Genomic DNA, 12,884 nt, shown 5'->3' on the forward strand with positions numbered 1-12,884 from the left:
CTTTTAGTAAGCATTCCTGGGATTTTTAATGAAGTGTTTATCAAGCTTTTTGTGTTCAGAGTCAGATGTCTCTTTATTGTTGGCAGATTCTCTGTTTGAACTAAGAAACATAGAAACTAAGCACTATGTGTAGCAGCCTTTCTATCTCATTACAGCCACACCTCAAAGCAAATCCTGCTTTAAGTTCTACTCTATTATAACACAAACCATGAGTCTGAAAATAAACATGACAATCTATCAAAAAAAGACATGAACTAGTTACCACCTGCTGGTCATTTGATAAAATTACGGTTAATGATACTGGCTTTACCCATGTTTATATGAAGTCTGGTATAACTTTAAAGCCAAAAAAAATAAACAAAAAAAATAAAATAAAAATTATATCTGTCAGATATGGAGATTGTTCTAGTATCTTTAGTGATTTTATGTAATTCTGTTTTATTTAAATTGAATCTTCAGTTTATACTAAGCTGAGATATCCTACAGGTCATGGTAACTCACCACAAGAAGAAAAATACCAATATATTCTAAAATCTCTAAATCCTCTATTAATTAATTATGTTTTATTCAAATTCTAACAATATAAATATGTGAAAATCTTACACACAAAAATAGTTTGGCTACATATCAGGGTGTAATGATGCAAAATGTTTTTTTAGTTTACAGGATGCCTGAAACTAGCTTTCAACTGTAAACCAGATAAATAAATACCTCTTCTAATGTTATAATACAGATTCATGCTTCTAGCCACAGTTCATGCCATCACTGCAACATTCATGTTTTGTTCACTACGTTGAGCTGAAGGATTATTGTGAACATATTTCATGCTTGTCTGTTTATGGTGAATCTAATTACAGGACTTTGGTTTTCTTTGCTAAGATTAATTTAAATTTGTCACACTCTCCTCATGTGACAGTAACATGAGGGGGGAGATTATGTATGGACCTCACTGTGTCTCATTTCTGACACTTTTCCGCATGATTAAAAAATTTTCTCCTTAGCCTCTGGCAGAAAGAGATTTATGCATATAGCAGAAAGTACTTTGAAAGACAGATGATCATGAAGTGTTGCAGTCAAATTAACAAGCTAATTTGACTGAAAATAAGAAAAAATAAACTATTTTTGGTCTTGTTATTATAAAACATATCTTTTAGCTTTATAAATAATGCCAATTTAAAAATGGAGCTTAATTGATTAAGTATTTAATATTTTCTGAAACAAACATACATTTATGCATCACCTTGATAGTCACTTTTATATCTCAAACATTGCGGTTGCCGCACCCATTTAGCTATTTTGGGTGAGTTGATAAGGCGCTCGCCTCTCCACCAAAGTTGCGGTTAAAACGGCTGCCTCTCGTTTACATGTAGTCAAGCCAGCGTCGTCTGTATTTCAAGTGCACCCGTATTATCGACTTTACAGTAAATACACACTCAAGACAGCGTCTAACAATTTCCGGTTTTCAACATGAAAGATGGGTTATTAGCGCGCAAAAAGATGTTTATGTCAACCAGAAGTATAATGATCCTGCACTGATTTTGTCCCAATAGGTCACATGACTTGGAAGCTATAGAGCTAAAATGTTAATATCCACAAGCTAATAAAAAATATGCGGAGTGTTGAAATGTAATAAAATCAGTGCAGGACCATAGCACAATGCAATCTGATTAACATAAACCTTATTTTATATTACACTTCAATGAATTTTTCAATGTTAATATTATCATTTTAGTTGAATATCTTCCATGTCATGTGATCCAATTACCCAAAAACTGCGCTGGATAATACTGAGGCGTATTTTTAAATTTCTCCTTCATTCTCATTCACCCGTCTTTTATTTTAAAAACCGAAAATCGTTACACGCTCTAGTATTCTATTATGACGACCCACAGTACATGTGTATTTACCGTAAAGTCTACAATACGGGCGCACTTGAAATGTAGGCGCGGCTGACTTGACCACCGTAAAGTTTCGGTGGTTCGATCCCTACCCTACCCTACCCATCCCCCCCCCCCCCCCCCCTCTCTCTCTCTCTTTTTAAATTTTTTTGCATCGCGTATTGCTTTATCTATTTAATTAGCTGATTTAATGCAGTCTTAGATCAATCGATGTTCATTGTTTTAAGGTTGTTCAAAATTTTTATTTACTACCCATGACCACAGTTCCTGTTGGCTAGAATAACCTTTAACTAAATTAACTAAAGTCAACAGGAGTTTTACTTACATAATTACGCTAAATTATGTGTTATTTAAAAAATGTTGCCAGCATATTGTCAGTTTCATTTGCCTTTAGTTTGATGCATGCAAAGAGCGTATTTCCAGTTCAGTACATTTGGCGAGCCACGCCTGCGTCACGACGGTCGGCCCAGGAGAAAGTGACCTCACCTTTAACAGCTTGAACTGACGCTACTGGGCTTATATTCCCTTTAATTCTGACCCTATTGCTCGGCTTCTCTGAAGTTATGTTTCTATCGGACACTACACGGGAACTGTGAGGCAAGTAAATCCGAGGCTTAGCAGCTTGTCTGCTACGTTTTTGAGAATATGTTGATTCTCATCGACCGGTTTTGGAGTCTTTTCGTTTAGCTTAGCATAGTTAGCCTGCTTTGAGTTGGCCTTGTAACGGGTAAAGCTCGGGTTAGCTAACAAGTAAAGGTAGCTTCACTGTTATCTTGATAAACATTTTCAGCTTTGCCAGCTGTTTATAACTCGTGTTTTTGACGTATTCATATAAATATCTTTTAAAATAAATTAACCTAAGGTAAGTTAACTTGCAGGGCTTACAAAACTATTGGTGCAAATTTATATAATTTATAGATACTATAAAGTATAGATACTTTATAACTACTTTTTGAGCTATAATAAGACCACCTGTGTTCAAACCAAGTGGCAAATTACAGTAAAATACCAAACTGTGATTTCAACACATATCCAAGTCATTTGCGTTTGTTTTTCTGTGTAAATCTGGTACTTCTGTTAACAGTGCGCCTGAGCCGTTTATTTATGAGTAATGATTGAGAAATTGGTTGAGTCACATGACAAAAACCTGACTGACCAGTTTTGTTTTTTGATTTAACAGGAAAAATCAATTTCTCAACTGTACATATGCTGTTTTGTTTATGTCACTAGAGTGATTTTTCTTTAGTTTTGAACAGAAATATTCACCGTTGTTCCTCTTATTACATAAAGGAATAAATGAAAATGCTCTTAATTTAAACCAAACAAAGATTTATTTCTTTTATTTTTACTTTTCTTGACAGGTGATGTATCCAGATTTGAACATTTATAATATGATTAATTGATTTTCTTTAAGAATTATTATCAAATTAATGTTGTAGAGATTTTAAAATAAGACTCAAGACCAGTAATGGCACTTATTAAGAAATTTCTCCATGATTTAGAACTTAATTGCAGCTTATTTTAGCTTCCTGGCATGTATGAATTTTATTTTACTCATCCTCTTTAAATATGACCAACTTCAGGTGAAATGTTTACATCACCAAAGTCTGGTATCAATATTTGGGTTCTTTTCGACTGTGTGCACACATATGTGGTTATAATCTTGGAAAACACACCTAAAAACATATTTTTAAATCTCAAACACCTCAGCACTCCAATATCTGCTCTTTGACAAAACAATCTTACAAGATTTCTTGGCTTTTTGTTTTTTATAACTTTGGAGACTTGGATTTAGCTGTTCTCTCATTACCCCACCTTCAAACCCCAAAAAACTGATATATATACAGCTGAGTGTTTAGTTCACAGCCAATCTCAAGGATGTATCATTACTCTTAGCTCACATGTGAAGCAGATACATTTTCCTTGTTATCTCAGTTAAGCCGTGTGGTCGTTTTAAGAAGCCTAGTGAATCACAAGGCTGTGGAGGAATGTAGCTTTAGGCCAGGTTTACTTCAGCTTATAATGAGGCTCTTGTTTTTCCATATGCACATTTTCTGCTGAGAAAGCTTCACAAGGCTTATTTCCTTTCCTGCTGCCTTCTCACCCAGAAAAGCAGAAAACAAGGCAGCTGCTTTTATAAAAATGGTTCTGCAGGGTGTTGAAACTCGGTGAAAGAAGAGTTTTAAATGTTTGTCTCCTGTAAAAGTTGTCTCACTTTGAGAAAACCAAGGTTAAAAGACGTTGGTTGCATATGTGTCTAAATATAAACTGATGTCTCCAGATGTGCTAACAAAAAAAGGATGTAGGCAAGTTTTTATTAGCAAGTGAAAATGACCCTCCCTTTCTTTACTGTAGAAAGTGAATGCTCCCTCTAGCTGCTACACCCACCTGTGGGCACTTTGCTCAGGTTATTGGGTGGACACTGGTCTACTGGATTGCTGTCTGGGGGGACTGGTCTTTTTGGTTGTCGGTCGGGGCTTCTGCCGGAGGTCAGGGTGGTTCTCTGGCTCACAGTCGACTCATGCTTGGATAGCCGTTGCTTAGTGGGAATGGGGGCCATTACTCCATGGCTGTGGGGGCTCTGGTTCAGGGCCTTCCTATGCCGTCTTCTGTTTGGGTGCATTGTTGTCCCTGTGACAAGACTCATCATCAAACTTCCTGCGGTTTTAATCATCAGTAGTTATAGTAATCCTTTCACATACTTGCTGTTGCTACTGTTTTTCTTCATTTGTCTTCCTTTAAGTGCTCCTGATGGTTCTCTACTTTGGTCTCCGATAAAGGCTATGAGATGCTTTCTGTTTCTCTACAGATGTAGCAGCTGATTTTAAGGCTTTGCTTTAGTATCCTTCTCCTCTGTTTTGTTTTGTTTTTTCTTTGTTCATCCCATCAGGTTCTGCATTCATTTATAATTCAGCAATAGTAAAATAAAACAATAGAAATCAAGCATGAAGGGGAGCGTTATATCTCTAAAGCTACTCTTGGAAAGTCTGGCCCAACGGCATCATTTGTCTTGCTATGATGCTGAGCAGGAAAGAGGTAAAAAATAAATTAATAAAAGAATAAAGTAAAAGTAAAATCTTCACTCAGTCCGTACTTAAGCTGGTTGTATTGAAAGATTAAAGTTGTTTGTGAGCGGCTAATAGTTTTACCTATTTGAAAATATTAAAGAAATTTCAGTATTACAGAGGAAGCGAACTAGTGTTTATAATAATATAAACACTAAACAAAACTTCCCAGAATAAAAACAACTTACCAGTATGACTGAATCAGTGGCAGCCCCGTGCTCATTATTACTCACTAAACTGACTCAGTAAAAACAATATGTAATGTGTATAGTAATAATGACACAATCAAGTTTTCTAAAAAGTGTCAGGTTTTTTTTTAGGATGTGGTGATATTCATATAAATTTCAGCCAACTCAGTATCTGGCTGGAGGTCATGCATTACACCTGCAACAGTCGCCTGTTAATAATCTTTTGGAAGGACATGCTACTGATTGGCTTGAATAAAGGTGAAAGCTTATTTTCAGTAACGGTGCTGTAGCATTTCACAACGCCCGGCTGCCTGGGATGTATATGACAGCATAAAATGACTGGACTGGTCCACAGCTGGATCGTGGTTGATCAGTGAAATTAGTGGATCAGTCTGTGATTTGAACTTCCTCTTCGTTCATCTGTCAACACCTTTTACTCAGCAGATGAACCAGCTGTGGTTTGTTTTCGCTGCTGCAGATAGAGGAAGTGAAGCAGAAGGAAGTGCAGTTAAATCTGTTTTCTGTCGTGTCTGCAGCTGACCGCCACAGTGGTAAAACCTCCTTCTCCTTCTGTAATAAGAATCTGTAAAAACACATGAATCATGTTTTGTACTGGCTACTTAATCAAAGTCCAACAAACTGTTAGTTGCACGCCCAAAAATCATCTCTTCACTGACTATTCTGTTATAAAATGTACTAAAACAGTAAGAATTTCCTTCCTTTTTCATGTTTAAATAACCAAAACTAACTAAATTATACTGTAAATTGGTAATGAACTAATCAGATTTATCAGTCAGCTAGAAGACTGATAAGAATCAGCCAACCCTAACAGGAAAATAACTGTAATATTGCTGGTTTGTTTAACCACCTTTAACCAAACGGAGGATATTAACTATTAACTGGAAAAGACACAGTGATCACTCAGTATTTGAGTTAAAAAGTTCAGTAATCAAATTTCTGTGCATCATTATTTAACTTTTTTACTTTAATTTACAGATACAGCCTTAAATAATTCCCTTTCTGTTATGATTTATATAGATTATTAATCTACTGTATGTCAGACTGGAGATGTCTCTTTAGTATGAGAGAAAATCCTTTCATTTGGGGTCTGCTATTGTTGTTTATGTTGCAATGCGTTATGGGTAGTCATGGTGTAAACTGCTAGAAGCTCAGATCAGAGAGGTGGGAAGGTGCAAGTAGAGCAAGTTGTGTTTGCTCAGCGGCTTCTGTTCAGTGCTAACAGACGAGCCGTGGAAGGTTAACGGTGGTTAGAGGTTGCAGTGGGCTTCAGCCGAGGATAGTTTCACTCTGGTTAGTGCAAAGACTGATGAGCCCCCTCTGACACTAGATCTGTATCTTTACTGCTAAATACCGTTTAAATACCGCCACAGGTATTTAAACGGTCAAATGTGGTCATATGAAGTTTTCAACTGACTGTATTATGTAGGTCATGGCGGGGCCTGTAGTTCAAAACATGATCAACTTTGAAGTAATGAAAATATTCCATTTGTTTTTATCCATGTATTTTAGTAGAAGGTAATTGGAGTCTGGGTTCTCTTCAGTGAGGCCTCTTAAAACCATTTCCATAAGTTAATACCATTTCATGAGAGGACTTTGTCTTTATGGCTCTGTTCATAGCCACAGGGTTTTCTGGTCTCTTTCGTGGGGTTTTGGCCCTTTTCTGCTCTACTTGACTCCACTATGTGATACTTTAGTTGCATAAATTATCCTCAATATTGCTTGAATGATGTTATGACGGCTACAGTAAAAATACAGTTGGAGAGTTCGAACTACAACACATAAAACTTACTTTATTCTTACATTTCAGTTGTGGCCCTAGTGTTTAGAGAGGTAGACTAGTTGACATAAAAACTGCCATGAACTAACAATTTCTGATAAGAAAGCGCAGTGGAGAGTGGAAACTTAGATTTTCCAAAAGCCAATATAACAACATTATTCCTCTAAATCAGGAGTGCCCAAGTTCGTCCTTGAGATCTACCATCCTGCATCCCTTCTCCAACACACCTGAAGCAAACGAACGTCTTGTTACCAGGCCTCTGCAGAGCTGAATGACATGTGGATGAGGGAATTCAGGCATTTGATTCAGGCATGTTGGAGAAGGGATGCATCTAAAAAGTTGCAGGACAGTAGCTCTCGAGGACCGGACTTGGGTCTAAATCATGCTCTTCTGTATTTGCAGAAACTTCTAGTTTTTTTTCAGTTTCCTCCTCGAAATGAACTGGTTTAACTTGCTTATGTGAAAACTGAGTATTAATAATTTAGCTGCAGCTTTGTTGAAGGATTGAAATTTGTCTGTTATATTAAAAAGGTTTGAAGCAAGATTGAAAAACCTGCTTCCTTTAACGTGCTGCCACAGACTTGTCTTGACTTGACTTTTACACAAACAGAAAAACTGGTGCAGAAAACTGTTGTTGTACAGTGTAAAAGTTTAAAAGCTCTTCTTCTGTCACACAGGTTGAAAAAGCTGCCAGCAGAGTCCACCCACCGTGATGTCACCACCAGTGTGTCCACGCTGACAGCGTCCAAACTCTGCACTGCTGGAGGCAGCTGGAAGCGAGCATGCAGCCTCGGCCCGGTGTTTGCAGGAGCCGGCGCTGCTGAGACGTGACCCGTCGGTGCTGAGCGAGTGTCTGCTGGACACCCACCATGGACGACTTCACCACCAGAACATACGGCACCAGCGGCCTGGACAACAGACCTCTGTTTGGGGAGACCTCAGCCCGGGTAGGAACTTTCAGAAAGTGTGTCTAAGTGTTTATTATCATTCAAACAAGCATCCTATAAAAGTCTTCTATGCTTTGTCTACTTTTTACCGCTTAATTTGTAAATATCTAATAAAGATATCTGAACTGGTAACTGTGAGGCTCAAGCATTGACTGGACATAAACTGTATCATGAGTTGAATTTTTCTCTGAAGCAGTGTGCAAGAAATTTCCACGGTGGTGTTTTTAAACTGGTCTTCTTCCTGCAGGATCGAATCATCAACATGGTAGTGGGGGGATTTACGGCTCTGGTGGTTTTAGTAAGTACACAACAGCTCTGTCGTTGGTTGGTGTTGTTTGTTTCCACAGCAGCTGAGCTAACAGGAAGTCCTATCAGCTGCCATGATTGTGGTTTATGTGGCACCTGAATGAAAAGACTTTTTGAGTCATCAGGACCTAAATGTTTAAGTTTCTTTTATCAACCGTCAGCTTTAACCTTTGTTTTAAATTATGACATTTGGTTAAATAAAAACTTTGAGTTGTTTACTGACAGCTACCAGATCATTCTTCATGTTTTAGGAAACTGGTTCCTTCTTTTTTAAAACGATTGGAAAACTGTCCAAAACAGGTGTGAATATACCAAAAATACAAGATAATAAGAATAAAAATAACATTATCCAGTAATACTGCCCCCAAATTGTAGAAGATCTTGTTAAATAAATACAGAAATAAGCCTATCAGCCTGGTAACTATGTGACATTAAAGCTTTTTAAGTCTTAAAACCAGATATTAGCTATTTTATTTCAGCTCTGTACTTCACTGTCAAGATTAAATAAACAGTAAACCACAGCTTCCCCTCCTCCAGCAACCTGCAAAACTCTTGTAAGAAATCCTTTTTGTTTTGTATGAATAAAGTTTTATTGAAATAATAGATGTTCTTATAAACTTACTTGACTTAAAAAGTCAGGATATCTGGATGTATTTAAGCGAATGTTTGTGTCTTTGGCAGGTGACTGTGATCGGATCTTTTGTTTTCCCATCGTTGCCTCCGAGGCCGTTAAACATCTTCTTTGCCGTGTGCATCCTGTTAGCGTGTGGATCCACATTAGTGCTGGTAATGTCCATACACACACACACGCATACACACAGTCAGTGTGTCCTAGACTGCAGCAAGTCAAAGATGGAAAAGTACTTATTGTTTTTTGTCTTTAGAAGAAAATATGTCCTCTGCATTTTTGTTGTTTACTTAATATTTGTTTTGGGGATTACATGAAGAAATGTGAGTGGAAAAAAAAAGAAAAATCCATAAAAATGAACTTTACTTGGAAAAATTCACAAACTATCATGTGATTTCATTCATTCAGCCAAATAATGACCACTTGATTAGTTTTGTATTGTGATTTTTTGTTCCTTTATGTTTGTAAAAATTGGTCTAAAACTGATTCAGACTGAATAATCATGTTTTCAGTTTAATTCAGCTTTATTTGTATAGCGCCACCTCACAACAATGTCATCTCAGAGCACTTTACAGACAAATCCATTTGAGCCAATTCATAATAAATAGCCTAGTTAAGTAAAAAAAAAAACAACAGATTGCATCAAATCTTGACTTTGATCCTGTCCCCCATCCTGAGCATGCAAACAGACCCGACCTTTAAACTGTTCAGATGAAGCCAAAAGTAAAATTAATTTAGCTGGAAGCTGCAAACGATAAACAGCAGGAAGTATCAGCAGCACGACTAACCGCTCAAATACAAAAATAACAAAGTTTATTAAAATTAGAATTTAAAATCTTAATATTTACATCATGATTGAGTTTATTGCTGCATCATTTTAATTTCGTACAGCCTTTCCCATCTGTCGAATCACATGATGATTTCTGTTAGTTATGTCTTCTTTCTACGGGAGCAGAGAAAGGACAAACCAAACACCAGCACTAGTTTGTGTCTTCACATGCTTCTCGTTTGGGCAGGGTGGGTTAGATGATGTTTTTTAGAAGCTGATGTCACTTTATCCTTCATACCAACTCTTTAACACACAGTTGTTCAGGAAATGAAGACCAGAAAATACTAAGCCATCATTTTCTCACCGTTTGTAAACTATCATCTTCTTCCTCTGAGGACTCTTATCAGAAGAATGGAATCCATCTGAAACATCTGTTCTTCATCTCTCTTTCTCAGATATTCTGGTACCGGCAGGGAGACCTGGAACCTAAATTCAGAAATCTCATCTACTACATGCTGGCGTCCATTGTGCTGCTGTGTCTATGTGCCAACCTCTACTTCTTCGATGCCAGGAAATGATGGAGGAGGAGAAAAGGGAGGAGAAAGAAGGGACGACATAGGCTTGACGGATGGAAGCCCAGGCAATAGTCTTACAACGGGCTAACGGATCAACAAAGAAGAATCACGTGACCAAAACAATATTTGACATGCTAACTTAAACCTGCAGAGGATGCTGAGACCAAAAAGCAGTGAGGATCCCTGAAGACTCGCTGCTGCTGAGTTCCGCAAACACGTGAGGTTGCAGTGCAGGAACCATGACGTACTGCAAGGGGCCATAAATCTGCCTGCTGGGACACAAACGTTCAACATAAACAACTGTGTTTACATGCAAATAAACATTTATCATGACTGCAGTCACATCCTGGAGCGAGGTTGAATGGAATGAAGCAACAATTGGAGGAAAAATCTGCTCTTTGATTGGGTCACTTAGGGTTTAAATGGCTCGTTTTCTTTATATCCTCTTAAACTTTGAATTAATGTCGGTTTGACTCCTTTGAACTCCAGTAAATTTTCATTCAAATGAGATTAACATCACAGGGGGATCAAATATCCACTGAGACGAGGAAATGAAAGAAAAGGGCTTAGTTAAATCAGTCAAATTTTCCTGGTTAAAATGAAAAAAATTTAGTTAGAAAATTTAGTAGAAACAACATAAGCCTCCACAGGGGGGCGCTGGAGAGTTAAAGGGAGCTAAAAGTCATCACATCTGCATGGATTGTAGAAGTCATTGATTAAAAAAAGATTCCATGCTTTTAAAGATGCCAAAAGATTTGTCTTCAACTTCAACAAATACGTCCAATTTCCTCTAAATTCCACTAAAAATTCCAAAGGAATTCACTCCAGATGGGATTTAAAAGCTAAAAGGAGCAGCCAATTAAGTGCATTCATTGATGAGTGATGACACCCCCAGATGCACAAAATCTGAGGAAAAACTTTTGAAATAAGTTAGTGGTGCATTCAGGGTCAACAGTGTCAGGAAATCTCATTTGCCATAAGTGTGATTCTTGGTTTTCAGGAGGTGGATTGTTACTTCAAACTGGGTGCATGTCGTGAGCATTTTAAAGCAGCGAATGAAGCGAGAGGAAGGCGGTGGAGTCTCGTCTTCCCTTCAGTACTGTAAACTGTAGAAACTCAGAACTAGCCAATAGCACATGCAGCATATCGGGGTCTGTCTTCAGACACATGCAGTAGCACTGTGTGTGTTTCTCTGCTTCAGTTAATAATTGTTAGAATTTAATTAATTTCCACACTGCATCCAACTGAGAAGAGCTTTTTTTTATTTTGGATTTAAATGACAGACTTAACTGACCAACTTTTCCACCGAGAATGTTCAACTCCACACTTGACATCTCAGGCCAAATCAATTTTCCATTGAAGGTTTTACACTATTAACCTGCTGTTTGTCAATGTGAGCTGAATTGTAGCTTTAAATTCAGTTTCTTGATTTATATGTGTTGCAAATGTCTGTTTCAGCTCCACACATTCACACCGAGGTCGCTGCTAAAAATGAGCTTCACAGCAGGCTTGTATGCTACCTGATGATTTGGTCTCAAAGCATTCTTCAGATCAACATATCTAATATTTGGGTTATTTAGACCATTTGAGGCCTAAAAACAAATCCAGCATAATGAACTCCTTCCACGTTAGTGAAAACACACCTGTTTGACCAAATCACAGAGAAACATACCGAGATCGATACGTATCCAGATCAAACTGACATCAGTCTGCAGGTCGAACTGTCAACGAAGACCACAACCAACAACACGCCAGTCTGTGTTTCATCCTTCTTCTAGAACATCCTCATTTCAGTTATCAAACACAGAAATGCTGGACGTCTAGGACTATTTTCTGTGGAGGATGAATCCAGCGTTAACAGCAGAAGGAAGGTGAAGGAGGAAAAAAGAGAAGCTGTTCATGTTAAGGTGTTTTCGCTGGTTTTGGCCTTGTTGAGAACAACACATAAAAAGATGATTTGACGCGTAGTCGGGACAGGAAGTGATGTTTGTTTGCAGACGATCTGCAGTTTAGCTCGACGGCGAACTGAACTTTTAAGTTAATGAAAAGCAAAATTTTCCAGGATTTTAGGACTGTCAAAGCCATGTTGTTTGTTTTGTTTTTCTAATTTAATGTTTTATTGAATAAATAATTGTACAACTTGACTGTCTTTTCATTTGACTTTGATTCAAATTATTTTAAAGTAATTTAAATAAGAAAGCAGTTTTTTTTTGATTGAGATGGTTTGTGGTAGGGCTGGCCGATATGAACCAAATCTTATATCTCGATATTTTTTTTTACCTGAATCACGATATACGATATATATCTAGATATTTTATTTATTTATTTTTTGGTCAAGTAACCAAAGAGACATTTCTAATTTAAGCCTTTAGTGCTAAATATACTTTTATTAAGGTTCAGCAGCACATGTGCATTAAAACAGCTGACTGAAATTAAAGTAACTTTATATTAAATTAAATGCTCCTAAAACAAAATAAATTAAAAAGTACTTTTCGATGACCATAACAAAAATACAGCTGTGCAAAATGCAAAAGAAAAGATGCATTTTAACTCAAAACAAGCTATCTCGATATAAACGATATGCCCTCCTTCTATATTGTGTCTGATAAAGTCTCGATATATTGGAAAATCTCAATATATTGCCCAGCCCTAGTATGTGGCTTGTTTAGCATGTTTTTAATTAGTGGACTAAAAATCAGTAATTTAATAT

The 12,884-nt window shown here is 37.2% G+C and overlaps 1 protein-coding gene across 1 annotated transcript; it reads left to right on the forward strand.

Moving 5' to 3' along the window:
* The first annotated feature begins 7,628 nt into the window (after nucleotides 1–7,628).
* Nucleotides 7,629–12,318, forward strand: tmem243b (transmembrane protein 243, mitochondrial b). The gene is made up of 4 exons (XM_041977176.1): nucleotides 7,629–7,896; nucleotides 8,144–8,194; nucleotides 8,884–8,988; nucleotides 10,055–12,318. Exons 1-4 carry the CDS (start codon nucleotides 7,819–7,821, stop codon nucleotides 10,175–10,177), a joined length of 357 nt encoding a protein of 118 aa, XP_041833110.1. The 5' UTR covers nucleotides 7,629–7,818; the 3' UTR covers nucleotides 10,178–12,318.
* The last annotated feature ends 566 nt before the right edge of the window (nucleotides 12,319–12,884 follow it).

Source organism: Melanotaenia boesemani, chromosome 23, assembly GCF_017639745.1.
Source record: "Melanotaenia boesemani isolate fMelBoe1 chromosome 23, fMelBoe1.pri, whole genome shotgun sequence".
NCBI lineage: Eukaryota > Metazoa > Chordata > Actinopteri > Atheriniformes > Melanotaeniidae > Melanotaenia > Melanotaenia boesemani.